The sequence below is a fragment of the Coturnix japonica genome, chromosome 1 (genome assembly GCF_054131305.1).
Source record: "Coturnix japonica strain WE chromosome 1, WE-NBRP24, whole genome shotgun sequence".
Taxonomy (NCBI): domain Eukaryota; kingdom Metazoa; phylum Chordata; class Aves; order Galliformes; family Phasianidae; genus Coturnix; species Coturnix japonica.
In genome coordinates, this window is record NC_140663.1 from 178,402,541 (window position 1) to 178,427,928 (window position 25,388).

Here is a 25,388-nt window from a genome sequence, read left to right on the forward strand (position 1 = left end):
ACAGGGGTGCAGCGGTAAATCCAGCGCTGCCATCTCCTTTAACAGCCCACACGCCATCTATGTCTTGCACTTTCGACTGCTGTTGGCTTTGCAGGTCTCTCTGTGTCATAAATCAGCGCCGCTTCCCTCCGTGGCCATGAGCTGGGCACTGCTGGGAGGGGAACCACGGCCCCCTGGGTTCATTCTGCTGCAAGGGATAAGAGCAGGGAAGCGCTGCTGCTGCTGTTGGAATGATCTGAGCTGATCCGAGGATGAGGGGATGGTTTATTGCCTCAAAGTCCTGGCCAGACGTAGATGGGGATAATTCTAGGATGTGAGGGGTGTTATTCCGAATAGCTCTCATGTATTTATTAGCCCCTGCAAAGCAGTTGTGTGCTACTGCAGCTGGAAGGTTGTGCAGAGATGTGAGTAGCCGTGATACTGAAAATAAGAGCTTTCTGGGTGGCAGCCATCTGATATTTTTGCTGAATCTGCTCGTTTCCAACAGCAAACAGCCACTGACACCGCACTGAGCTCTTAAAGATAAAGAAAACAAAGACAATCTGCTGAGTTTTCAGCTCTGCTTCAGCGTTCCGGTCAGGTGCCTTTTTGCTCTTCCTTGCTGAGGGCTCCGGTGAACGTCCTTGATAATAACCTTGTGCTCAGGCTGCCTGCTGTGTCATCACATCCGTCCCCATGCAGGCTGCATCCTGCTCATGCTGGCGGCTGATGGGGGCTGTCCGGTCTGGTAGAGCCAAGTTACCTCCAGCAGATAACGTGTTGTGAAGGGCAGGCTGAACCCCAAGGCTCCGCTGGGGGTTAAGGCTCAGAGTTCTGCCCCATTAGTGCTCAGCCTATCCGTCATTAAGGGCCATTAGAATCATAGGCTTGTTTAGGTTGGGAGAGGCTGGTCACATCACCAGTACTGGGGGTTGGAATTGGATGATCTTTAAGGTTAGAACTGAATTATCTTTAAGGTCCAATTCAAACTATTCTATGGTTCCACCCTTCGAAGGTGTCATCCTCTTGGATGGACGGCTCTGTGAGGTGCAGGGAGTTCAGCATCTCTCAGACAGAGCAAATATTGCTGATTTCTGGTCCTTTCAGTCCTCGCACACTATTGTACTATTCCTTCAGCAGCTTCACTTTCATTCACCGCATTGCAGTCAGGATCTGGGATGCACAGCTCTTCTCATTCCTCAAACAGGGAAAATCCTACAGCCTCCAAATCCCCAGGCTCCCATAAATAGCCTCGACAGTCTCTTCCAACCCAAGCCATTCTATGATTCTCTGCCAACGGGTTTCAGCTCTTTAAAGCAGCGCATCCATCTGGAAGGTGGCTGCGTGCCTGAGTCGAGGACAGCAGTGGCTGTAGGTGCTGCGTGTTTTTATAGAGGCTGCTCTGGCAGTTAAATTGCCTCAGTACGGCCAACTTGCTGTCACCCAGCCTCAGTGTCTGGTGTTTGATGGCCTCATTATACACAGGCTGTCGATTCGGCTGCAGTTTTATCCGGGCTTTTGTCATTCAGCTGTAATAGCATGAAAGGAAGGGATGTTTTCATGCGTCTGCAGCCAGCGAGGACTCCATGGGTACAAACAAGGGCAGCGTGGTGCTGATCTGCAGCCCTGCGGCTGCTGGCTGACTTTGGGGGGCTGCACTGAAGGAGAGCATGGCATGATCCAGCTAAATGAAGGAGGGTATGATCACGGACTCGTACAGTCATAGAAAAGGTTGGAAAAGACGTCTAAGACCATCCAGTCTGACCCCAAACCACCCCACCATGCCCACGACCTCTAAGACCATCCAGTCTGACCCCAAACCACCCCGCCGTGCCCACCCTGGATGCCACATCTGCATCTTTTCCAGTGGAGCTCAGAGCATCCCTTGGAGGAACCTGACCTGACGACAAAGCCCTGCGGCATCTTTTGTCTGCAGCAGTTTTGATCCCATCATTGTACAGCGCTGCATGGATGTGACCGAGGGCAGCTCTACAGGAGGAGAAACCCAAAGGATCCTGTGCTCCTTGCAGAGCAGTGCTGGCTGCTTAATTCACCACTAAAAAGAAGGGAAACGGGTCAGTTAACACCCTCAAACCTGGCATTAGCAGTCAGTGCTCTACGTGGAGCCATCAGGATCGTTTCCAAATGATGCGGTGTGTCAGTCCTGCTGGAGCTATGGCCAGGGCTGACGTTTTCCATTGCCAGAAGGAAAGGGGTGGAAAAGCATTTTTAAGGTGTATTTATAGAGCTCACCATGATGCAGTGTTTCCCAAACTTTGGGTAAAGAACAATGGACAAAGAGCTTCATGTTAGGGCTGCTGCTTAGGAACAACAGGAGCACGGCTCCTGCGGGGAAGGAAGAGGTGAGTAATAGGGACAGTGAATTATGTTGGAGAAGCAGCAGTGCAGTGGGTGAGGAACCACTGCAGCACCGTGGGTGCCCCATCCCTGCAGGGGTCCGAGGGGGGCACCCAGCCCACAGCAGGGGGTTGGAATTGGATGGGCTTTAAGGCCCCTTCCAACCCAACCATGCCACGATCCTATGATAAAACATCATACAGAGCAGTGTGCAGGGGAACCAGCCTCCTCCTGCCCTCAGCTTATTTCTCCTGAAGCTTGAAAGCTGATTAAGAATCACTTACTTACGCTGATGGGTTTCAAATGATACTAGCAGGGCACACTGCTCTCCTCCAGCTGCCCATTAAGGTTTCAATTTACGGGCCTCGCACAGAGGCGGGTGAAGCTGTAGGGCCAGGGTGTGAGCTGCTGGAATGACCTCTGTTAGCAGCCAGGCAGTTCATTAAATAGTAAAGAGCTGAACAATTTCCAGCTAAATAGCACAGCGAGCGTCCCTTATTTCATTTCCTGTTTTTTTTAAAGGAAGTATAAATTATTTACTGATGTGCCTTAAATCCTTTAAGTGAATTCAGGCTGTGAAGCAAAATCTTGTTTAGTGGGGGCAGATGCCCAAAGGGAAGTGTCTGAGTGATGGACCTGTTTGTGAACAATTTATCAGAGCTAATGGGGGGATCTAATGAGGCCAGCTCTGCAATCAGTCAGGATGGTGGCTGGGGCTGCCATGGCTGGGGAACAATTTGCAGATGAAGCTCAGAGAGGTCGTGGTGCAGAACTTCCAATGTTGCTGATCAGAAATTGCAGGGGTGTTGATCATAGGATGACAGAATGGCCTGGGTTGCAAAGGATCACAGTGATCATGTAGTTCCAACCCCCTGCTGTGTGCAGGGTCACCAACCAGCAGCCCAGGCTGCCCAGAGCCACATCCAGCCTGGCCTTGAATGCCTGCAGGGATGGGGCATCCACAGCCTCCTTGGGCAACCTGTTCCAGTGCGTCACCACCCTCTGGGTGGAAAACTCCCTCCTAAGATCCAACCTGAACCTCCCCTGTCTCACTTTAAAACCATTCCCCCTTGTCCTGTCACTGCCCACCCTCACCAACAGCTATTCCCCCTCCTGAGGATCTCAGCGATGGAGCAGACGTGTGCAATAAACTGCAATACTCCTGCAATACAGCTCCCACCTGAGTCAGACATTACCAACCCTTTACAACCGGTGTTACAATTCATCATATCTCTACTTGAATTACTTTCCAGGACTGGGCTCCGCTCATTTAACACGAGCTAACTCATCTTGTCCATCTCTATCCTGGGGTTTATTTTCCGCAGCCACTTGCTGAGAAAATTCATTAACTCAGTGTTGTGCCTGATGAAATTGCTGGTTGTGGTTGTGCCTGATGATGACACCGCTGGTTGGAGGGGTGGACATTGGGATCTATTTCTCTCCCAGGTCTCCAGCTGCTGTACAGAGAGGCGGTGGGACATGGGCTTAACTTAGAGCAGTGACCTTGGCCTTGTTCCTTGGTGCCCCATCAGTGTCCAGGAGCTCTGGACAGGAGGGCTGCCCCTTTCAGAAGGTGATGATTCAATTTTGGGACCCCTCGAAAGCTGCGTGGGGACAGCAGTGTCCTGTGAGCACAAGGGTGGGTGGGCACGATGGGCTGTTGAGTCTCACGCCACATCAGCTGGTCCATGTCCCAGCTGGGCTGAGTGGGGTGAATGAAGAGACACCCAACCAACAAGCACCATGCGTCACTTGGGCTCAAGTTAATCTGCTTTGTTGCAATGAAACCTTCCGCAAGGAATTTGCTGAGCCCCTTCCGTTAGGAAGGTGAAGAGAGCTTCTGTCCTTGGGTTTTTGCATACGTGATCCTGTCCTCTTTCCTCTGTCCTTGGCTTTCTGTATACGTGATCCTGCCCTCCCAGCACTGCACTGCTGCTTTGCTCTGTGCTTCATTTCCCAGAGCTGATCATAGAATCATAGAATCACCCAGGTTGGAAAAGACCTTGAAGATCATCAAGTCCAACCGCAGCCTAACCAGTACCCTGACTCTAACAACCCTACACTAAATCATATCCCTGAGCACCACATCCAAACGGCTCTTAAACACAACCAGGGATGGCGATTCAACCACCTCCCTGTTCAGCCTATTCCAGTACATAACTACCCTTTCTATAAAGAAGTTCTTCCTAATATCCAACCTAAACTTGCCCTGGCGCAACTTGAGGCCATGAGGCCACTGATGCTTTCCTCCAGGACAGCACCATTGTGGGAATCACAGCATCACAGACTGGCTTGGGATGGAAGGGACCATGAAGCTCCAACCCCCCACCACAAGCAGGGCCACCAACCTCCACACTGAATCCACATTGATTTGGGGATGTGCATTACTTTGCATTGAAAGCAGCAGCAGCAGCAATGGCAGCCGCAGACCTTCCCAAGCACGAGGTTTGCTCCTAATTTCTGCCTTTTGCCAACGAGCAGAGAAAGCACAAAACCCCCAAACTCAGCGTGCCTGCAAGCTGGGAAAGTAGCCGGCTGTCCTGGCCCCTGTGGCTGCCAAGGGCTGCCAGCCCCTCCGGGATGCTCTGAATCAGAGCCAGGTTCCTGGGGAGAAAAACACGGGGACACCGGCTTAATGGAGCCGGCTCAATGGCTTCGGGCTGCCATAAACCACGCCGCTGTCTGGGCAATGAAAGGAGCGGAGGGGAGGGAGCACAGCTCCTCATTCCCCTACCTGCTCCGAGCCGGCCTCCCCCGCAGTGCAGCATCTATACATCCTTCTGCGCATCCCCTGCCTTCCTCCCTTCCTTGCTTGCTTGCTTTCTGCCCTGCTCCCTTCAGGGGACCGCCCTGTGCTTGGACCGGGGCTGATGCTCTGGGGACGCAGCCGAACACCCCTCCCTCCCTTCGGCTCCCCCAGCGGCCCGGCCTTGCGGACAAAGGGAGCTCCGTAGCCGGGCAGTCCCTGCCCTCTCGTGGTCGGCTCTGAACAACAGCCGCAGCGGATCGGGCAGCAGCACAACCCGCTCCCTCTGTTCCCCAAAACCTGAGCAACCCCCACCCCCCTAAATCCCTCCTATATCCCCCCCGTGGGGTTTGGGGGCAGCCCCAGAGCCGAGCTGCAGCTGGGAAGCCAAATTGGAGCTCTCTTGTACTAATAGAGGCAGTTTTTTTAGGGGTTGGAGGAATCCATCCCCGTTTAGCAGCAAATAACATCTCCACGTCCTCTCTGCTCATCCCCGGGAGCCGAGGGAGGAATCCCACGTTGCTATTTGCGGAAGGGACTGAAATACCGGCTGTAAAGGCTGCAGCTTGGAGCCCGTTGGCTTAACCCTGCTCAAGGGAGAGGGGCCATTCTCTGCTGCCCACTGCTAAAACAAGGATACAGCCCGACCCCAGCTCTGCTTGTCGATGCTGCCCCCGAAACGCTGATACAACACATAGTTTCTCCTTAATAGGGCATAGAAAAGGCGATGCACAACAGGGCCAAGGCTTTTTGTTAATGCTGTGCATTCCCTTGTTTTGATACCATGCAGAAATACATTGGGTCAACCCTTCCTGGGTGAACTCAGGATCTCTGCAGGTATTTCCTGCTCTGGAAGTGTGGTGGGACCACAGTGGGAAGCAGTGAGTTGGTTTTCTTTCTAGATTAGGGAAGTCTTCCCTTCCACATCGATTTGAGAGCCTGGTTCTATGGTGTTGGACTCAGATCCCTGCTCAAAGACGTCCTCAAGTCCTGACCACCCCATGTCTGGTGGTCTGGTGTCACACAGGGTGAGGACCTGAAGTATGGATGTCTGCACAGCTCAGCTTGGTGCTACCATGGCTGGGATCACAGGTTCCCCATGCATCACTCCATCCCTGAACCCCCAAAGCTTTGTGGTCTTTCAAGCAAGGCATTCCTGTCTGGGCTCACCCCCCCCACAATTTGCTGCCCTCTCCTCAGTACTCACAGGCCGTCCTGCAGCAGGGAATTGAGCAGAGCTTTAAATAACCACCCGAAAATATGTGTGTGTTTGTGTTGGAGCGTTTCTGGAAGCTGGTTCACAGCCGGGCTGCAGGAACAGCAGAATGGATCAGTGAGAGGGGGAGGGAGCAGGAATGAGCACGAGTCCTATGAAACTCTTTGCTGCCAATGCTGACTGTGCTTTGGAAGGGAGAAAAGAAAGGAAAACCTTCCTCAGAGCTGAGGCTGCTGCTCATCTCGTGTCTCAGTGATGAAGTGGGGAAAGCTCCACTCCATCACACTCACTCTTGCTTGGGTGCAGAGCTGAAGTGCTGTGATCAATGCGCACCCCTTCATAAGGTGGCTCCCTTAGGGATGGGGTGGGGTGGGGTGGGATGGGATGGGATGGGATGGGATGCGATGGGATGGGATGGGATGGGATGGGGTGGGATGGGATGGGGTGGATGGGATGGGGTGGGATGGGATGATGGATGGGATGGGATGGGATGGGGTGGGATGGGATGGGATGGGATGGGATGGGATGGGATGGGATGGGATGGGATGGGATGGGATGGGATGGGATGGGGTGGATGGGATGGGATGGGATGGGATGATGGATGGGATGGGATGGGATGATGGATGGGATGGGATGGGATGGGATGGGATGGGGTGGGATGGGATGTGGTGGGATGGGAGGAGAGAACCAAAGAGACCACTGAGGTTGGTGCATCTTCACAGTTTGAGAGTGAGGGTGAAGTGTGAGAGTAGAGGGCAGTGGGAACAATTAGAGCAGGAAAGGAGGAATGAGGGAGAGGGACACCGTGTCCTGCTGTGTTCTTCCTGTCTGGAGTGATCATAGCCCCGTGCAAAGGGGGGTTGGAACTTAATGATCCTTGAGGTCCCTTCCAACCCAGGTCATTCTAACTTCTAACTTCAATTCTAACATCAGAGAGTGGGGAAAGAGGCTGAAGGGCAGAGGGTCCAGGAGAGCAATGCTGGGGTGGGCCTGCAGAGAGGGGAAGGAGCTGGCTGAGGGATGTGATGGTTGGACACAATGGAAGCCAAGGAAGGTGCGTTCAATGACAGCAAACACAAACCTCTCATTGGCATCTGGTGGCTCCTGGCACCACTCTGTGGCTCTGGAGAGGCGATATCTCGGTGCTGTCTCCATCATCCCTCAAATCCTGGACCAACCAACCCCTGGGTAAGAGGAGAGGAGGGAAGTGAGCCGAGGTATGGAGCATTTCTCAGTCTGGAAGCTGTCTCCGCTGACATCTAGTGGCAAAACAGGGGTGGGCACCCACAGCTCTGGGCAGCAGCACCAGGGACTCATCGCCCTCATGGTCCTTCCAAATGTCTTATCTAAATCTCCACTCTTTTAGTTTAAAGCCGTTCACATCTCAATTCAACTCATTCTCGTTTGCCATAACCAATAACCACAGCCAAAAGCCACTCATCCAATGGTGGTATTATTAAGGTTGGAGAAGACAGCTCAGATCTCCAATCCCAGCCCATATTCCCCTCCCCATACCCCACTGTGTCCCTCAGTGCCACATCCCCATGGCTGTGGGACACCTCCACAGCATCTCTGGCCCCACCATCGCCACCACCATCACCATCACCATCACCACCATCACTATCATCATCATCATCATCATCATCATCATCATCATCATCATCACCATCACCATCACCATCACCATCTCCATCTCCATCACCATCATCATCTCCATCATCATCACTATCACCATCACATCACCACCACCACCATCACCATCACCACCATCATCATCACCATCGTCATCATCATCACCACCATCACCACCACCACCATCATCATCATCATCATCACTATCACCATCATATCACCACCACCATCACCATCTCCATCACCATCATCATCATCACCACCATCATCATCTCCATCACCATCAACAGCATCACCACCACATCACCATCACCATCATCATCACCACCATCATCATCACCATCACCATCATCGTCATCATCATCATAACCACCACCATCACCATCTGCATCACCATCACACCATCACCATCACCATCACCGTTACCATCATCACCATCTCCATCATCGTCGTCATCACCACCATCATCATCATCACCATCGTCATCATCATCATCATAACCACCACCATCTCCATCTCCATCTCCATCACCATCATCATCATCACCACCACCATCACCATCATCTCCCTGTGTTCCCAAAGGCTCTTAAGGGCTCGGTGCCTGTTTATAGATAGGAAAAACAGAGCCCTATGAGGCCACTCATTGCGGGGCTCCCCCTCACAACGGGGCTGTCCCTGAGGTGAAGGCCTCAGTGCGGCCTTAGCTGACCTTTGTGTGGCACATCTGGCTGAGTTATCGTCCTGTGAGCTCCTGAGTACGTTCAAATCGGTTTTGTGGCCATTTTAATTTGATTTTTTTTGATTGAGGGCGCTGATAGCGGCCTCACAGGGCTGCAATAGGGCCTGGAAGAGGAAGGGTTAAACCTCCCCCAACATGGCGGCGCCCAAAAGACTACCATTCCCGTCGATCCCAGCGTCACGAGTCAGGTGATCGCTCCGAGCCAATGGGGAGCGGCGGAAGGCTGATATATCCCTCCTCCCGGAAGTAGGCCCTCTTTCCGCCGGGCGGCGCGGCTCAAGATGGCGGTGCAGATCTCCAAGAAGCGCAAGGTAAAGGCGGCCTTATTCCGCTTTGCGATCGCGGTGCAGCTCCATATCGGTGGGGACGCGCTGGAGGCGGCTCCGGAGCTCATCGGGGTGGGGTGATGGAGGGGGGATGGAGGCGGATGGAGAAGGATGGAGGCGGATACAACTTGGAGGCCCAGTGGGGAACATGGCGGCGGCGGGAGCGTGTGGCGGTGCCAGGCCTGGCCCGCAGGGAGCGGATGGAGTGTGGGGCCTACACGGGGCTCGGAGCTGCTGTGCGCTGTGCTGAGGGGCTGGAACGTGGTTTTACGGTGTTTTATAATGTGGAATTGGGGTTTAAAGATGCTGTGTTGGTGTGCACAGGGTGCGGGTTGTGGTTGGATTGTCATGGTGTCATTAGAATGATCGGAAGGAACCTTAAAAAGCTCCCAGCCCAGCCCCAATTGCTGCCATAAGTTGGTTGTCCCCCACCAGACCGAGCTGCCCAGCTCCCCATCCAGGCTGGTCTCTAAAGCCTCCAGCTGTGGGGAACCCTCAGCCTCTATGGGAAGCAGTGCCAGCATCCTGACCTCACTGCAGCCGTTCAATACCTGAAGGGAACTTACTCCCAGGAGGGGAGTAAACTCTTGGAAAGGGCTGACAATAGCAGGACATGGGGAAATAGACCCCATAGATCCCCATAGAGACCCCATAGATCAGGTTGCCCATGGCCCCGTCCAACCTGGCCTTGAACACCTCCAAGGACGGGGCATCCACAGCCTCCCTGGGCAGCCTGTTCCAGGGCCTGACCACTCTCCTAGTGAAGAACATCCCCCTAACATCCAACCTAAATCTTCCCTCTTTTAACTTCAAACCATTTCCCCGTGTCCTGCTATTGTCAGCCCTTTCCAAGAGTTTACTTCCCTCCTTGGTGTAAGTTCCCTTCAGGTATTGAAAGGCTGCAGTGAGGTCACCCCGCAACCTTCTCTTCTCCAGGCTGAACAAACCCAGCTCCCTCAGCCTGTCCTCATAGGGGAGCTGCTCCAGCCCCCTGATCATCTTCGATGTCAGCCACACCACTCAGCTCGGTGCCATCACCAAACGTGCTTTAAGAGACTTAATAGGGCTTGAGGCACCTGTGGGGCTGCTGAGGGGATATGCGTTGTGCAGTGAATTCATGCAACCTCACACTTCATTAAAGTACCTCTGCAAGGCATCACAACAAGATATTTCACTGTTTGGCCTGAACTGTGGCTGGTTTGGGGCATGAATCGAGCTTTGCTGTTGGCTTTTATTTCATCCCCACTTCTGTTTTCTCTGTTGGGAGAGAGCAGCTCTCAGACAACAGGACAGGCTGGGGACTTGGACTTGAAACGTCAAATTCTTTTGTTTTTTTGGGGAAGGATGAAGGACTTACACACTCTTGGTCTGTTTGTTCCATAGTTTGTCGCTGATGGCATCTTCAAAGCTGAACTGAATGAGTTTCTGACTCGTGAACTGGCTGAAGATGGGTACTCTGGAGTAGAAGTCCGGGTCACTCCAACCAGGACTGAGATTATCATACTTGCCACCAGGTAACCGAGACACTTCTGTCCACTTAGAAACACTGTGTGAGTCTTTAAGGGGTGTTGCTGAAGTTTGATAAACATTATTATGAGGTACTTGGGAAGGAGAAGCTGAAATGATCTTCAGTAAAGCAGCAGTGTTACAACTCCTGCTAAACACACTCAGTCTGGAAGCTCCTTGGGGTGGTTGCAGGCTCTGACATGGTGACACTCCCTCAATCATACTCTGTTCTTTTATTCCAGAACCCAGAATGTACTGGGTGAAAAGGGACGACGCATCCGGGAGCTGACGGCTGTTGTGCAGAAGAGGTTTGGATTCCCAGAGGGAAGCGTTGAGGTAAAACTGCCTCAGTTAAAAGCAGTTCAGAGTGGGCTGTGTGTGCTGTCTGGATGGCTTCAGCTGAGAAGTGATTTGACTTCAAGATAACTTGGGGTTGTCACAAAGTGGTGTTGCACTGAAAGAGGAATATCACTTTGCTGTCTGCTGTTTTGAGTGCCCTCAGTTTGTCTGGTTTTCTTTGCTTTCCCTGCAAATAGGAGCACAGAAGCAGGTAAAACATGTTCCATTCCTCTTAAAAATACTTTGTAGGGAGTATTTCTGTGCCAGTGTTGAGATGAGAGGTCAATCTTGACAGCATAGGGATTGATGCACTGCCATTCCCCTTCATCAATTCTTAATGCTTTTGCCCATAGAAAGAAGCTGTTTGGGTGCAGAACTGTCTTTAAAACTTCTCTATGATACTGTAATGAATTAGCCAATAGAGACCACAGTATTTCCATGATGCCTTTTTAATGGTTGAAGTCTGGTGGCCTTGCTAGCACTTCACTCCATAATACTTAATGAGAAGGGAGATGTGAGGTTTGGGTTGCCCTTCACATTTATCATACACTCAGTGTTGCTGCGTCACATTACACAGTTGCTGATTATCTCCAGAGACTGTTTAAACTTTATGTCTCTTCAAGTGTTTGTGTCATTAGCTCTGGTGGTTTTGTGTATGAAATTTCTGAGTATTTCCTTCTCAAGTATCAGGCTTTGGCTATTAGGGATGTTAGATTAAATGCACCTCATTGTCCCAGCTCTGGTTCTTAGTTTCTATGTCCTCCTGTTGGGTAACACTGTCTGTTTTGTTCTTGGGAACGCTCTTGCCTTCAGCAGACCTGCATATCTCATGCATTGTTCTAAAATGGAATTGTGAACGTAGTTCTTGGCACTGCTTAGGTGCCCCTCTCCATTGTTACTTAATGTTTTGGGCCTGTTCTCTTGGAGACTGCATCATCCCAGTCCTCAGGGTGTCCTTGGTGTGTGTCTCAGCTCTGCCAATAGCAGGAAACAGGTGCTAATGGATCTTCATGCCTGAAGATAAAGCTTCTGCTTGTAAGCATGTGTCTGAATGATGGGGCGTGGAGTGGTATGAAGCTCCTGACTTCCATTTAATGTAAATCCTTTGGAAATAAAGGCATTTCTGAGTTTGCTGCTTATTTTTTCAGCTCTATGCCGAGAAAGTGGCGACCAGAGGTCTGTGTGCCATCGCCCAGGCAGAGTCCCTGAGGTACAAGCTTCTTGGAGGCTTAGCAGTGCGTCGGTGAGTAGAGCACGTTGGATGTGATGCCCCTGTGAGGCTTTGTAGGGCTCCAGTAGTGCTTTAGGATAGTGCTTACCATCTTGTGATGGCTTGAATTTGGAAATTTATCCTACTAATGCTCTGCTTACAGAGATAGATATATAAAAGCTTTTCATTTAGTATACACTTGCTTTTGGTAGTAATTGCTAGACATTGTATTCTGAAATAAATGTTGGAGTCCTAGATCATAGAATCATAGAGTGGCTTGGGTTGGATGGGACCTCCAGGATCATGAAGCTCCAACCCCCCACCACAGGCAGGGCCACCAACCTCCACATTGATACCAGCCCAGGCTGCCCAGGGCCCCATCCAAGCTGGCCTTGAACACCTCCAGGGATGGACGGGGCATCCACAGCCTCTCTGGGCAGCTGTTCCAGCACCTCACCACTCTCAGAGTAGAGAACTTCCCCCTGACATCCAACCTCAATCTGCCCTCCTTCAATTTCAGACCATTTCCCCTTGTTCTGCCATTATCTCCCCTTTCAAAGAGCAGATCATATCAGATTAGAAGTTGTGTGACTGATGTGCGTGCAGCTCACATTTATTTCTTTGTGAATGAATGGTGGATGAGGGAGTGAAACGCAGTTTCAAGCCTCATGGCTGAATCATAATTCAGGTGACGGTGGATTTACTTCTCAGATCCCTTCAGTGATGATAAGATGACGAGTCAGAAGGGATGGCTCCTGCTGAGTGGAGCCCCTGCAGTGTCACGTTCTGTGCTGCTGCCTGTGGTTCTTCAGCAGGAGCATCCTGTCGCTGAGTGATTTAGAGGCATTTGTCTGAGAAGGGATAGGGGCTGCGCTTGTGATCTGGGTGGGTTGGCCACCAGAGAACTTGTGCTTGTCCCTGTGTCCACAGCTTCACATACATAATTCACAGCACTCCTGTAAGGCTCGATTTGATAGCACTTACAGCATGAAGCTTTCTGCTGCTTTGTCTAGCATTGACAGCTTGGGTTGCGTGACTGTAGCTTTGCTAAAGGCAGGTCTTAAAACACGATTGTCTAGGTTTGACATTGCTGCAAAATGCCATTGGATTTGGCAGTGATGTCCCAATGTGGGACTAATGCAGTGGCTCTTTCTGCTCCCTACCTGCAGGGCCTGCTATGGTGTCCTCCGCTTCATCATGGAGAGCGGTGCCAAGGGCTGTGAGGTGGTTGTGTCTGGCAAACTCAGGGGTCAGCGTGCCAAGTCCATGAAGTTTGTGGATGGTTTGATGATCCACAGTGGAGACCCGGTGAATTACTACGTCGACACAGCTGTGCGTCACGTCCTGCTCCGGCAAGGTGAGTGGCTGGGATGCAGATCCTTTTGCAGCTCTGTTGGCCTCTTGTCAGACCCACAGAAAAGCAAGTATCACTGACAGCTTTCTCACTGTAGCTTCTTTCAAGTCTTCCAGTTGAACCAGCCAAGCCAGCTTTCATCCCCTCGTCCTTTTCCAGTAAAACACAAGTGCCTTCTGCATCTTAATAGGCATTTCAGGGCACCAGGTGTAGAAAGATGAGCATAAGCCAAGTAGTTTTGATCTCCCTTCATTGATGATACGATGACGAGTCAGAAGGGATGTCCTTGTGCCAGCACAGTCTGGTCAGTGCCATGTTCTGTGGTGCTGTGCTAAGGCTGTTTTGGGCAGGATGTCCTCCTCATTGGTTGATTCAGAGGCATTTGTCTGAGAAGGGATGCCAGAACACAGGGTTTAAAATCAGGATACAGAATGGTTTCTTTGTAGTCAACCCAGGCTGCAGTTAGCAAAGGCTGTGAATTTAATAGAGAGAAACACACTCATGTAAATTTACATTAAGTAGATTTTTAAGCTTTATCACTTTTAATTAGTGTCCATCAGTTTGGAGTTGTTGGGAGATGGTTTTAGTGCAGGTAGCTTGCTTCTTTAACTTTGTGTCCCATGTGCATATCCTTAATGTTCTGTCCCTTTTTGCAGGTGTACTTGGAATCAAAGTAAAAATTATGTTACCATGGGACCCAAGTGGAAAGATTGGCCCCAAAAAGCCTCTTCCAGATCATGTCAGCATTGTGGAACCCAAAGAAGAGATCTTGCCCACCACTCCCATTTCAGAGCAGAAAGGTGGCAAACCAGAACAGCCAGCCATGCCGCAGCCAGTTCCCACTGCCTGAGGTGAGTGCCTGTGAGCAGCAGGAGTGAACTGTTCACATAGACACAGTTAAACTGCACACTGAATGCCCTTCTATGAAGATGTGATGACGAGTCTGAAAGGGAATATCCTTGTCCAGGTATCCTGCTTCTTGCTGTGTTCTACAGCATGGATCTGGGGACCTTGGGTCAGAATTTGAGTGATCTTGAGGCATTTGTCTGAGAAGGGCTCAGTGCCTTAGACATTTTAATGCTATTTTTCAAGCAGTGGTCGTACTGGTATCCAGTTGAGATTTGACTCTTAGAAGCCAGTACATCAAGCTTGATGTTAGGCTGGTCTCTGACTTGCAAGACTTGTTCATCTAGGGGGAGGTCATTGGCTAAAATGTAGCAAGTGAAAGATGTAATTGGGACACTTGGAGCTGCCTTGTTCAGCGTTTGAGGTAGAAAAATAGGTATAGAAAATGATTTGCCACCATCTCACTCAGTATTTTTGTTTGTTGTAGGGTTTACAACATCTGCAACCAGAAGCCTGACTGTCCTGAAAACATCTCTTAATAAAAACACAAAAGACAGTATTTGTGGAGGTGCTTTTTTGTTTTTTTTGCAAGGTATATCCAGGAAGAGCCCGAATCGTTGGTATGGAAGAAATTTCATTGTATTTCTTGCAGCTTGTGTTACCTTTTGGAGTGAACTTAGCAGATCCTGATCTAAACAGAGTGGGGACAAGATGCTGATATTCTAGAGAGATGTCTGGAGTCCTCTGACAGTTACACAGCAATCTTTCTCCAAGGCTTCTAGCTGGTCTAGCAATGTCCAAAGCAGTTGCAATCTTTTAGGCTACACTTGGAAGTTTTACTATATTTTCTACTAAATGCTTTTGTCACCTCTCTGCTTCAGTTCTCTTTACCACTGAGAGATGTTTGCTGTGTGGCTTTTAGGGTTATGGAGAAGAACATCACATCTCCTGTTAGGGAGAAGTAACCTTCATCCGTGGTGATGTGGGATGATGGCACCAAGTCTGCCTGAGTTCAAGATGCATTTGGACCACAGAAATAGGATTGGAGTTTTGAGTGGTTCTTTGTGGAGCCAAGAATTGTACTCAGTGACCCATTTGTGGGTCCCTCCCAACTCAGTGTGTTCTGTGATTCTATGAAACTTCATGGTAGGCATTCACATGTTATATGGGGGGAAAATGTTGTGTGTATGTAGATTTCAGGCCTGTCCTAAGCATTTAAATGCACATTCAGTGCTTGAGGAAAAACTCTTCTTCGAGACTTGAATAGACAGTCTCTTAATTTGTTCTTGTATTGCAAACTGGCTGTAATGAGCTGTAGGATTGCATAGGTAGATCCTTAAGTTGAGAACTGGATTTTTAGGCTATTCCTTCCATGAGAATGCCTAGACAGGGATGTGTTATCCCTTGTGTTCCATTGCTATATGCAGAGTGTTGGTGCTGTTCATACCTGCTGTGGTCTGGTGAAAGCCCTGTGGTTGGAGGAGTCCAGCTCAGCACTTCATTAACTTTCAGACTGATATTCTTGAAGCCCAGTGCTGTTACATGAAGACACTGTTGGGCGTATCACAAAGAGACCGTGATGTTCACAAGCTTTTTGTTTGCGTTTTGAGCAATTTGGAACTCATATGTTTAATTAACTGAAACTATACAAATCTGTGATTTTTTTCCTTAGGCAGAGTGCCTTTACATCCAGTTTCCCATTTTCTATTGCAGTTCCAGATAACAGTACAGACAGGAAAAGAACTTGCTGAGAGCAACCCTACAGAGAAGGACATGGGGTTCCTGATAGACGAAAAGCAGGACAGGAGCCAGCAGTGAGTGCTTAGAACCTGGAAGGCCAGCAGTCCCTTGGGCTGTACCAACAAGGGGCAGCAGGCAGGGAAGGGAATGTCCCCCTCTGTTCTGCCCTCATGAGGTCCCATCTGGAGCACTGTGTTTAGACCTGGGCCCCCAGCACAGGAGGAACATGGGTCTGTGGGTCCAGAGGAGGGCATGAGGATGCTCAGATGATGGAGCAACTCTCTGTGGAGACAGCCTGAGGGGGGTGTTCAGCCTGGAGAAGGAAAGGCTCTGGGGGGTGACCTTGTAGCCTTACAGTACTTGAGGGGAGCTCTCAAACAGTAGGGAGACTGACTTTTTGCATGATGTGGTAGGGGTAGGACAAAGGGTAAAGAGCTTTAAACAAAGGGGGGAAATTTAAGTTAGATACCAGGTGGAAATTCTTTTCTTAGGGAGTGGGGAGGAGCTGGCACTAACTGGCTGGAGCATCCTGTGGATTCACCATTCCTGAAGGCATTCAGGGCCAGGCTGAATGGGAGCATGAGTAGCTTGGTATGGGGGCATCCAGCCCATGGAAGAGGGCTTTGAGGTTCCTTCTAACCCAAGCTATTTGAGCATTCTCTGCAGGAACTAGGCAAGCAACTTAAGAACTGGAATTTCAGACAGAGATGGCATCAGAAACTGGTTTGTCTGGCAGTGTATGAATGTGAACCTCAGCTTTCCTGTTCCTGGCATCTCTGATGTGGCTCCTGGAAAGCTGGCCTGGCAGAGAGCTGGCTCAAATGTTGGGTAGGTTTTGTACAAACAGCTGTGCTGTTTCAGGGCCCCAGAGAAAAGTCTGATTTCAGGTTCCTGTGTGCATGCTGAAAAGCTTTACTAGTTCAATGTTTCAGCTTCTGGTGTCATTAAAGTGCAGTTCTATCAATGATAAAAAGCACATGCTCGTAACAAGGCAGTGTGGGAGTAAGAAAGGCTCTGGAAGATGTGAAATAGCTTTTAACTTGCTTGCAACAATGCTGCTGTAGATGATGGTGTAGGACTGCCAAGGTTGGTGCTGGGAGTGGATGCTGCAGTTTTCTACAGTAAAAAAGGCTGTGATCCCTCAAGCACCTGGTCCTTTTTCAGTCTCTGGGGATTTGCACATGGATGTAAGCACCTTCCTACCCAAGATGTGGTTTTGGTGCAGAGAAAAAGGGAAGATATCTACAGCTTTCTTTGCGCATGGCTGAGAGGCAGATGGTTGCTTGGATAGCCAGCATGTTAATCCCTTTCCAGCAGTGGAAGTACACTGGCCAGCAGTGTGTGACCTTGCCAGATTTTCTAAGACCTAGCTTTGTGTTGACAGAAGCTGCAGGTTCTTGCTTTTCTTTCCCCCCCCCCCCCCCGGCTTCCTTTGACTGGATTCCAGCCACAGAAGCTTTGAGTTGAGCAATCAGTAAGGCTGTCTAATAGATGTTTGCTGCCCAGCTGAATGTCACAGCAGGGGAGGGCAGTAGGTCCTCCTGTCTGTGCAGTGTTAAAGATGCTGGACACTTGTGAGTTTGCATACTTAGTATTAGAGCTCCTTTCCTATGACGTAGATGTCATGGCAAGGACTGTCTGTAAGCCCTTCTTTAAACACAGTATTTTTCCCCCTGCCAAACCCTGCAAGTTATTTTGGCTGCCCAGAGCTTCACTGAAAAAGTTTTATTTCAAAATTATACAACAGTCATCATGTGGTACAAGGACAATAAAAGCCATAGGACAACTGCATCCACATGATGCAGCTGACTCACACTATCTGTTGCTTTGCCTTCCCGTTCTCCACCCTTCCTTCCCCCCCCCCCAACCCCATCTTCCATAACGTGGTACAGCATGTGGGTTTCAGTGCGCTGATTCATCAGGTCGTGTAGCATACACGTTGGCTTTCAGGCTTCCTCTGCATTTGGGTACAGCTTTGTGGGTTCCCTCCTCCACCCAGGTCAGGAAAGCACCTGAGAATGTGAACTAGGAAGAAACCCAAGGACAAACCCTCCCTGTGTGGCTGGCTTGGATGGGAGTTAAGGCAGACCTGCTTCTCTGCAACCATCTAACTTGCAAATCCAGATAAGGCACAGTCAGGTTAAACTTAGAGCTGCAAGTTGAATGTTCTGCTGTAGGAGATGCCTGCTAAGATGCGAGAGGTAACATTGTGAATAAATAAGTGGAAATGGTCATGTGGATGGTCAGAACAAAATGCAGTGTTGGGCTTGTATGACAGCAGATGTATTGGCAGGAAAATACAAAGAAAAGCAACACTGTCACACTGTCCCTGCTGGCTCCAAGTAACTGCTGCTAACGTGATGCCCAGATTTCTCTTATTTCAATACTCATGTCTTGCTTTGCAGTATGTTTCAGTGCATAGCAAGGCTTATCTGATGCATGCTTCAATGCTCTTGGGGTTGCATCAGTTCTTTGAAGTAGGATTAACCTGACAGTGTCCTTTAATCTGAGGAAGATGGGAATAAACCTCCAAGTTTAGACTGGAGCAGGCTATGAAACTTGTTAATTATCAGACATAAATACGTATATAACTATAAATACATTTGGTTTTCATTGTGCCCTTATCCAGGTCAGCCAACAGGGAGCTAAAGAGGAGAGGAGCTGCAGAAAAGGGATATTAAGAAGTCAGGTAAAGGAAGCTCTAAAGCTTTGTACTGATGCAAGTAGAAGTGAGCCTTGGTCCATCTCCATGCTAGAGGCCAGCAGAGGAGTCCCTTTAGTCTGGTACAGGAGCTGATGGGTACCAGCCCTGCTTTTAACTAGGGGGAACCTTCACAGTGTCAACTCTTTCACAGTCCTGTGTTCTGATGCGGGAGCACCAGATGTTTCCTCATTTGCCTGGTTTGTTTAATTGGGGTTGTTGGCCCCAAAGTCCCCTCATAATTCTGAGAGAGTCACTTAAATAATTCCACAGGTGTCTCTTTCTACAAGCCTGTCTCTTTGGCCTCTGCTGACATCCCAAACCCATCTACTTCTGCAGAACACAGACCAAGGCTGCACCTGGCTTTGCAGTATTCTAGCTAAGGAGCTGGTGAAGCAGCCCTCAGCTATCCAGAGCAGGGTTAGGCAGGACAGAAAGGCACAACAGCACAGAATTTCAGCTTCTGCCTGTTGTCAGTATCTTGCTCCTAGTGGTACACGTGGGGTTAAAGCATAGAATCAGCCCTGGTCATTCTGTTTTGTACCACTTGAGCTAAGCATAGTTTTGCCTTCTGCCACAAGCAAGAAACAACTGCAGAGGAATCAGCAGCTTTAGTGTGATGCTCCACAGCCCCAAAGCAAGGAAAAAGCAGGCAGACTTAAATGTGCAGAAGAATTAGAGATGGAAAGGTGGAGGGCTCGTGCCTTTGCAGGGCTGATGGTAGTAGCAAGGTACTTAAGCAGGTGCAGGGAGGAACAAAGCATCAGCCCAAACATCTCAGCTGAAGTGCTGAGACAACGCATGCCAGTTCCTGTCCGCTCTTGGTGACTTACTGTGCCAGGCTCCCCTATTCTCTGGAGCTGGGTTTGTGCAATGGAGTATGTTGGGGGTGAGGTAAAGTGTATGCTGGTTTCTCATCACAATGCACCCTGGTCTGAATAGCACCCATAGTTCGAGAAGGATACAAAATAGTGTTTCCCCCTTTTTGAAATCCCCCCCTAAAAAAGACCACGCAAACCAAAACAAGCTCTGGAGGAAAAAAAAACTACAACTCATCACGCATCTTGTCTCCTTTGGGCCTGACGAGCCTGCCAATGAAGAGAATGGAGTTGGTTTTGCTGTCCTTGATCATGAAGATGAAGGGGTGATCAGCATAGAAGAGCTTGGGGTTCCTCATTTCCTCTCGGCCGTAGATGTCAGCATCATAGGGGTTCCCATCCGTGTCCCATTCAAGAGCAGCGGCATGGAAGACGTTGGATAAGTAAAGATCTTTCTTGCCAGAGATCTTTGACAGGTCAGCCTTGGTTTTGTCAATGGCTTCTGTCAGGCCCAGGTCAGCCAAGTGTTTCTAGGAAGAGAGCAGAGGTCAGCAATCTTCCCCAAACACAACACAGTGCAATCTGTTCCATCCACTGCCAGAGCAATAGAAAAAGATCTAGCCTAGGCAGTCCCATTATTCCACTTCTCTCTCCCACCCCAAATAGCTGCAAGGCTTAATGTTATCTAAGGGCTTCCTTTACCTGCAGGTCATGGCTGACTTCCAGGACAACCTTAGGCAGTGAGATGGCCACGGATCTCTTCTTCATCTTGCCAGCCCAGGTCTTCAGCTGTTCCCTGTTCAGCAGTTTCTCAACCCTCTCCAGAGGCTCCACATGGTTTGGCATGATAAAGATCATACTGGAGAGCTTGTGAGCCAGTGGCATCTCTACCACCTGGAGCTTCTCTGCCTCATCATCATAGTAATTGTAGAGACCTTGAAGTCAGAATCAGAGATAGGAAACAGGACATGGGTAAATAGCCACAACCCTTTTGCCAGTTCATCCTGGGCTCCCAACACTGAGGGAAGAAAACCTCTGCCATATTGGGCTCAGCATCATTGGACTTGGCAGCAACTCATAACTGTGGTTCTCATTCATGTCACGAGATAGAGTTTAATCCTAACAGCAAATCTCTGCTAACAGACTGAATCAACAGAGCGAGCATACCATGCTTTGTTCTCTCACTCATTGCCCGTGAAGCAAAGTTATGTTGGAAGCAGTTAACAACAGCAAGCTAATTCCAGCTGGTCTTGGGGCATGTTTGCAACTTACCTGTACGATGCATCATTGGAACGCCCACCGTGTAGGAGCGGGTCACCATGAAGCCACGGTTATCCACCATCTTATGATGGAACTTCTCATCCCAATGAGCTGCAAGAGAGAGATTCAGCATGTGAGAGAAGGGAGCAGCAAAAAATCCATCATACTCTGAAAAACCATATGCTTTCAGTGGACCCAAGGGTGGTTTAGGCTGCTATATATGGGCTTAAGCTGGGCTTGGGGTCAAGAACTGAAGGCAGCACTTACGCTTGAAGAACATGGCGTTGACAATAAGGGCTCCATCAGTTTTCTCAACGTCTTTTGTGACTTCTGGGAGTTTCCCATCCGTGGTCTGGGCTGCCCACTCATTAATGGATTTCAGGGCACTCCTCTTATCCCGAAAGTTGATCTTTGAGTGCTCGTAGTTGTAATGTTTCTTGCTGTTCTTCACAAAGTCATCAGCAAAGTTGATGGAGGTGGGGCCATACAAGCGGTTGCCGATCTTCCAGGTAACATTGCGGGCTGTGCTGTTGCTCACCTCATTGAGGAGCTCCGACAGCCCGCTGTGCACATAGTCATCATTCAGCTTGTCTGCACTGAGCACGGCCTTGGCTTGGGAGGCAGTTGTAGCCTTACCCCCAAGGGACACAAGGCCTAGGGAAGAAGCCACGACCACTGGAGACAGCAGGATGTTCTCCATGTTCTTGTCTTTGGCCATGGCGTGGTAGAGGTTGAAGGCCAACGTCGTGCTGCGGTCGGCCAACGTTGTTGCCTTGTCGCTCAGCTTCCTGTCCTCTGAGGGCACAGCCGCTGCGAGGCCGCAGAGAGCGAGCACCAGGAAAACCTGCATGGTGTTGGCGGCACTGAATGCGTCTGGGGACCTGCTGGGCAGGAAGGGTTTAACATTAGTGTGTCCCGAGCTTTTCCTGAAGCATTTAGAGACCCCGGGAGCTCATCCAGTGCAATTCACACCTAGGATCTATGAGCATCAATGCTTCGCTTGTGGTGCAATGATCTCAAGTCCACATTGGGCCTTCTCTCAAGCAAGAGAGCAGGCTGTATCCAAACTGCAGGACCAGAGCTTCCTTTATAACCTGTTTTTACTGTATTATGTTCATGTACGATTGTAGAATCCTGAAGGTTGGAGAAGACCTCCAAGATCATTCATCCTACTACACCCACCGACCACATCCCTCAGTGCCACATCCCCATGGCTTTGGAACACCTCCAGTGATGGTGACCCCTCCAGTCCCTGCAGTCTGTGCCAATACTGCACCACTCTTTCAGAGAACAAAGTTTTCTCTAATGTCCACCTTGAACCTCCTCTGGTTGAACTTGAGACCTTCACTTCTCTTTCTATGTACAGAAAATGACTTAAGGAAGGGTGGGGAAGTGGGATCAACTGGTATTTCTGCCCCCAGAGCAGCAGATCAAACCTCTGCTCTGGTCAGTAAAACTAGAAGTGGGATGTTTCTGCTGTTCAAGGGCCACGTAGCACAGTGCCAGCCCAGCCCTGGGGTAACGTATGACAAGGGTTGTCCTCCATGGGGACCCCCATAGAACCCAGCGCTCAGCTCTTCAGGCACTAGATGGAGCACGTGAGCTTCCCACAAGAAGGACTCTCTTAGAATCACACAATCCTTAAAGTGGGAAAAGACTGTGAAGATCATCTAGTCCAACCCACCGCCACCATGCACAGTGAGCACATCCCCCACTGCCACATCCCCATGGTTCTGGGGCACCTCTGTGGATGGTGACCCCCCTTCCCCCCCCCCAGGCAGCCTGTGCCGGTGCCTGACCAGCAGATCCGAGGCTGGTTGTGCAGCTCTTGGTTTCATCTATTCAGTTCTGCCATTGAGCCAGAGTACAGAGGGAGCTGCTGAACCCCCTCTTTCCTCCTCCTCCTTAGCACATATATGCAGTAGATAGATGCATCTCAACATAAGCACGCACATCCCCATTGAGTTCCGAGCTCAAACACATTCTCAGCCAACCTGACCAATCTTAAATGCTGGGCCTGAAAGCTCAATGGAACACCAGCTCCAAACTAACATGCATCCTCCAGTAGGTTCTTTGGCCTCCCTGTCTCTTGAATGGGCAGCAATGAGAAACCATCTGCCTACACCCCATCTCTATCTAGACCTTTCCTCCCCCTCCTTCACAGCACTCACAGCCAGGCTCGCTGATGGCCCATTCCAACCCTTTAAACCCCAATTTCACACCCAAAACCAGCTTTCCCAGCACTGTGCATCACACACAGGGCTGCATCCATTGGTCCTGTCCTCACACCCTGCTTGGAACCATCCCAGCACACAAAGGGATGAGGGCACGGCTGTTTCAGGGTTAAAAGCAAAGCCAGCAGGAAGCGAAGGGCCCGCTGGGATTACATATGGAAGGAAGCATGCACACAACACAGCCTGAAGCAAAGAGAGTGCGCAGTTGCACCGGGGAACCCATTGCCAGCATGGGAGTTACACAGCAATTTATATCCTAAAGCTCTTTTGGGAGCAAACCTTATGTTGAAAGGAAGTGCTGCCCCAAAGCCACAGTGTGAGCAAAGGGCTCAGAACTGCTCTTAACACACTCAAAGGTGCACATAACATCGGATGGGCGTTTAGAATGGGAAGGTATTTCTTTGCTTTATTTATTTTCCCCCCCCACACTTTTTCCTTTCTAAAGATACCTTGAAACTGTTTCATAGTGAGGTCAACGTTTGCCTTGTTCATTCTGAAAGAAAACAGATACAGGGAGTAGTCCTCTTGCAAGCAACCCGCTGCCCACAACGCTCATATCTTCAGCCTAAAAATGCTTCATTTCTGCACAAAATGGCCCAAAAAAAAAAGCTCAGCCCGGGGCACTGGGCTGTGATGAGCATTGCAGACTATAGCAAAGAGATGGAGAAATTCCTCCTATTCTTCATTTAGGTGTGAGATGTTGGGTGAATCGATAACACGGGGTGGCAATAGGTCCAGATACCAGCGATGGAATGTGCAATAGCTTGTATCCTCTCTTGCAGCCCTCCAGCCCAGCCCTAAGAGGGGACGCCCCGTGCCAGCGTGGCATCTCATATCGCTCAACGGGGGCTCTCAGGGACCGGCCAGGACCAAGACTATGAAGCAAATGCCGCTATTTCCATGCCGTTAGAAGGAGGTGAGGCTTTATTAAGGCAGGCAGGGGGACGAGGTTAGTAATCTCGTGCTGAGCGCTGGTCCTCAAGGTCCCCAAGGCTGAGCAGGAGCTGCTGGCTGTCTCCAGCCTCAATCCAAGTCGGCGCTTCCAAAGCTCCCTTTTTCTCCCCCCCCCCCAACCCACAAAAAAAGCTTCTGCTGGGTTCAACTACACTGCGATCAGCTCTAGTGAACGTAGGGGGGATCCTTTAGCACTTTCCCTTCAGCATAGCTGGGAAAAACAGCTTATGGGGCACCCCATCCCCAAAACCCAGCCATATCCCCCCCCAACCCCACTACCATGCAAGCCCTCAGCCCCCTCCCCACCCACTATCCCATATCTCTGCCTTATGGGGCCGGCCAGCAGCAAGCAGCCCCCAAATAACAACCTGCATCCCCTCCCCTTGCAGTGGGGGTACCCCGGGGTTCTCCCCCCTCCTTTTACCTCCGGAGCAGTGCAGGATCGGGGCTCAGCTCCCTGTGCACCTCCCGGTCCGGAGGTGGGGGTATATAAGGGGCCGGCAAGAAACTTCTGGAAGTTGGGAAAAACCTCTCAAAAAAAAAAAAAAAGAAAATCCAGCCTGGGGAGGGAGAAAGGAAGGGGAGGATCCGAGTAAACCCTCCCGGCCTCCCACCAATGGCAGGGAGCGGGCGGCTGGGAAGGGGGGGATACGGGGGTTGGGAGTGAGGCTGAGCCGTAACGGGGCTCCTGCGTTGATATGGAGCTCTGGGTGAGCTGATTTTGTGCCCCCTCGGTGATTGGAGGTGCATAAAGAGGTGCAGAGCATCAAGCTCCACGGCATCTCAGGCTGTTGCAACAGGCTCTACCCAATGGACCACAGGCAGCAGAGGTTTAACATCTAACTTTGCTTTCAAGCCATATCTTGCCTTCTGAAATGTCTCCGTGGTTGATGAAGAACTCCTGCATCAAGGAACGTGCGCTGGCGAAGTTCCTGTGCTGAGTCAGGAGCGTTGAACTCCACTTTCACCCCTTGATTCATTTTTAAGCCAGTGTGGGATGGGTTTTTTTTTGTGATGGCAATCTGGCAGCCCCACAGGGACACAGTGATATTCTAGGCATCATAGAACCACAGAATGGACTGGCTTGCAAAGGCCCACAGTGCTCATCCAGCTCCAACCCCCTGCTGTGTGCAGGGTCACCAACCAGCAGCCCAGGCTGCCCAGAGCCACATCCAGCCTGGCCTTGAATGCCTGCAGGGATGGGGCATCCACAGCCTCCTTGGGCAACCTGTTCCAGTGGTACCATCCAGTAATCAATTGATAAGTGCTCATTGATAAGCACCACATCAGCAGGAGGATGCTGCATCACTGTGTTGTGTAGCTGTGGGCTGTGTCTTCCCTTTCTTCTAATCACAGTGCCATAGAATCACAGAATAATGGACTTGTTTGGGTTGTAAGGGACCTTATAGGCCACCCAACCCCATCCTTCC

The 25,388-nt window shown here is 50.2% G+C and overlaps 2 protein-coding genes, 1 long non-coding RNA gene and 3 other non-coding genes across 12 annotated transcripts in view; 5 read left to right on the forward strand and 1 right to left on the reverse strand.

Annotated features, from left to right (window-relative positions):
* The first annotated feature begins 8,923 nt into the window (after positions 1 to 8,923).
* RPS3 (ribosomal protein S3) lies at positions 8,924 to 14,810 on the forward strand. Its single transcript, XM_085536671.1, has 7 exons — positions 8,924 to 8,981; positions 10,380 to 10,510; positions 10,745 to 10,838; positions 11,990 to 12,084; positions 13,221 to 13,408; positions 14,062 to 14,256; positions 14,739 to 14,810. Exons 1-6 carry the CDS (start codon positions 8,952 to 8,954, stop codon positions 14,253 to 14,255), a joined length of 732 nt encoding a protein of 243 aa, XP_085392797.1. The 5' UTR covers positions 8,924 to 8,951; the 3' UTR covers position 14,256; positions 14,739 to 14,810.
* Positions 12,767 to 12,911, forward strand: LOC116652806 (small nucleolar RNA SNORD15). The gene has a single exon (XR_004306025.2). It is a non-coding gene; the product is annotated as a small nucleolar RNA SNORD15 (small nucleolar RNA).
* LOC116652805 (small nucleolar RNA SNORD15) lies at positions 13,653 to 13,800 on the forward strand. Its single transcript, XR_004306024.1, has one exon. It is a non-coding gene; the product is annotated as a small nucleolar RNA SNORD15 (small nucleolar RNA).
* On the forward strand, positions 14,324 to 14,460 carry LOC116652807 (small nucleolar RNA SNORD15). Its single transcript, XR_004306026.2, has one exon. It is a non-coding gene; the product is annotated as a small nucleolar RNA SNORD15 (small nucleolar RNA).
* Positions 14,811 to 16,123: 1,313 nt separating the features above from the next.
* The window catches only part of LOC107308600 (uncharacterized), a 33,004-nt gene continuing 23,739 nt past the window's right edge, over positions 16,124 to 25,388 (forward strand). For 3 of the 6 annotated variants that reach the window (XR_014942287.1, XR_004306009.2, XR_004306007.2), the window contains exons 1-2: positions 16,124 to 16,819; positions 23,787 to 23,920. This is a non-coding gene — a long non-coding RNA (uncharacterized LOC107308600). Of the gene's footprint in view, positions 16,820 to 23,783; positions 23,921 to 25,388 lie in introns of those variants that run through there. The other 3 variants (XR_014942288.1, XR_014942286.1, XR_014942285.1) reach the window with 1 other exon arrangement.
* SERPINH1 (serpin family H member 1) lies at positions 17,702 to 24,421 on the reverse strand. 2 transcript variants are annotated; one of them, XM_015852604.2, is made up of 5 exons: positions 24,383 to 24,421; positions 21,038 to 21,651; positions 20,783 to 20,881; positions 20,213 to 20,445; positions 17,702 to 20,040 (listed from the first exon to the last, which is right to left on the reverse strand). In XM_015852604.2, the coding sequence occupies exons 2-5, from the start codon at positions 21,618 to 21,620 to the stop codon at positions 19,738 to 19,740; spliced, it is 1,218 nt and encodes a 405-aa protein (XP_015708090.1). In that variant the 5' UTR covers positions 21,621 to 21,651; positions 24,383 to 24,421; the 3' UTR covers positions 17,702 to 19,737. The 2 variants fall into 2 exon arrangements, with proteins under 2 accessions (XP_015708090.1, XP_015708089.1); XM_015852603.3 differs by having other exon boundaries at positions 21,038 to 21,654.

What these genes read in the sequence shown, in the direction of transcription:
- SERPINH1 (XM_015852604.2), bottom strand. Translation starts at nt 21,620, where the DNA reads ATGCAGGTTTTCCTGGTGCTCGCTCTCTGCGGCCTCGCAGCGGCTGTG. An exon ending in CAACGCCATGTTCTTCAAGC is followed by an intron (nt 20,882 to 21,037) that starts GTAAGTGCTGCC and finishes TCTCTCTTGCAG; the next exon opens with CTCATTGGGATGAGAAGTTC. An exon ending in AAGTCAGCCATGACCTGCAG is followed by an intron (nt 20,041 to 20,212) that starts GTAAAGGAAGCC and finishes CTCTCTTCCTAG; the next exon opens with AAACACTTGGCTGACCTGGG.
- RPS3 (XM_085536671.1), top strand. Translation starts at nt 8,952, where the DNA reads ATGGCGGTGCAGATCTCCAAGAAGCGCAAG. An exon ending in AGATCTCCAAGAAGCGCAAG is followed by an intron (nt 8,982 to 10,379) that starts GTAAAGGCGGCC and finishes TTTGTTCCATAG; the next exon opens with TTTGTCGCTGATGGCATCTT. An exon ending in GGAGGCTTAGCAGTGCGTCG is followed by an intron (nt 12,085 to 13,220) that starts GTGAGTAGAGCA and finishes CCCTACCTGCAG; the next exon opens with GGCCTGCTATGGTGTCCTCC.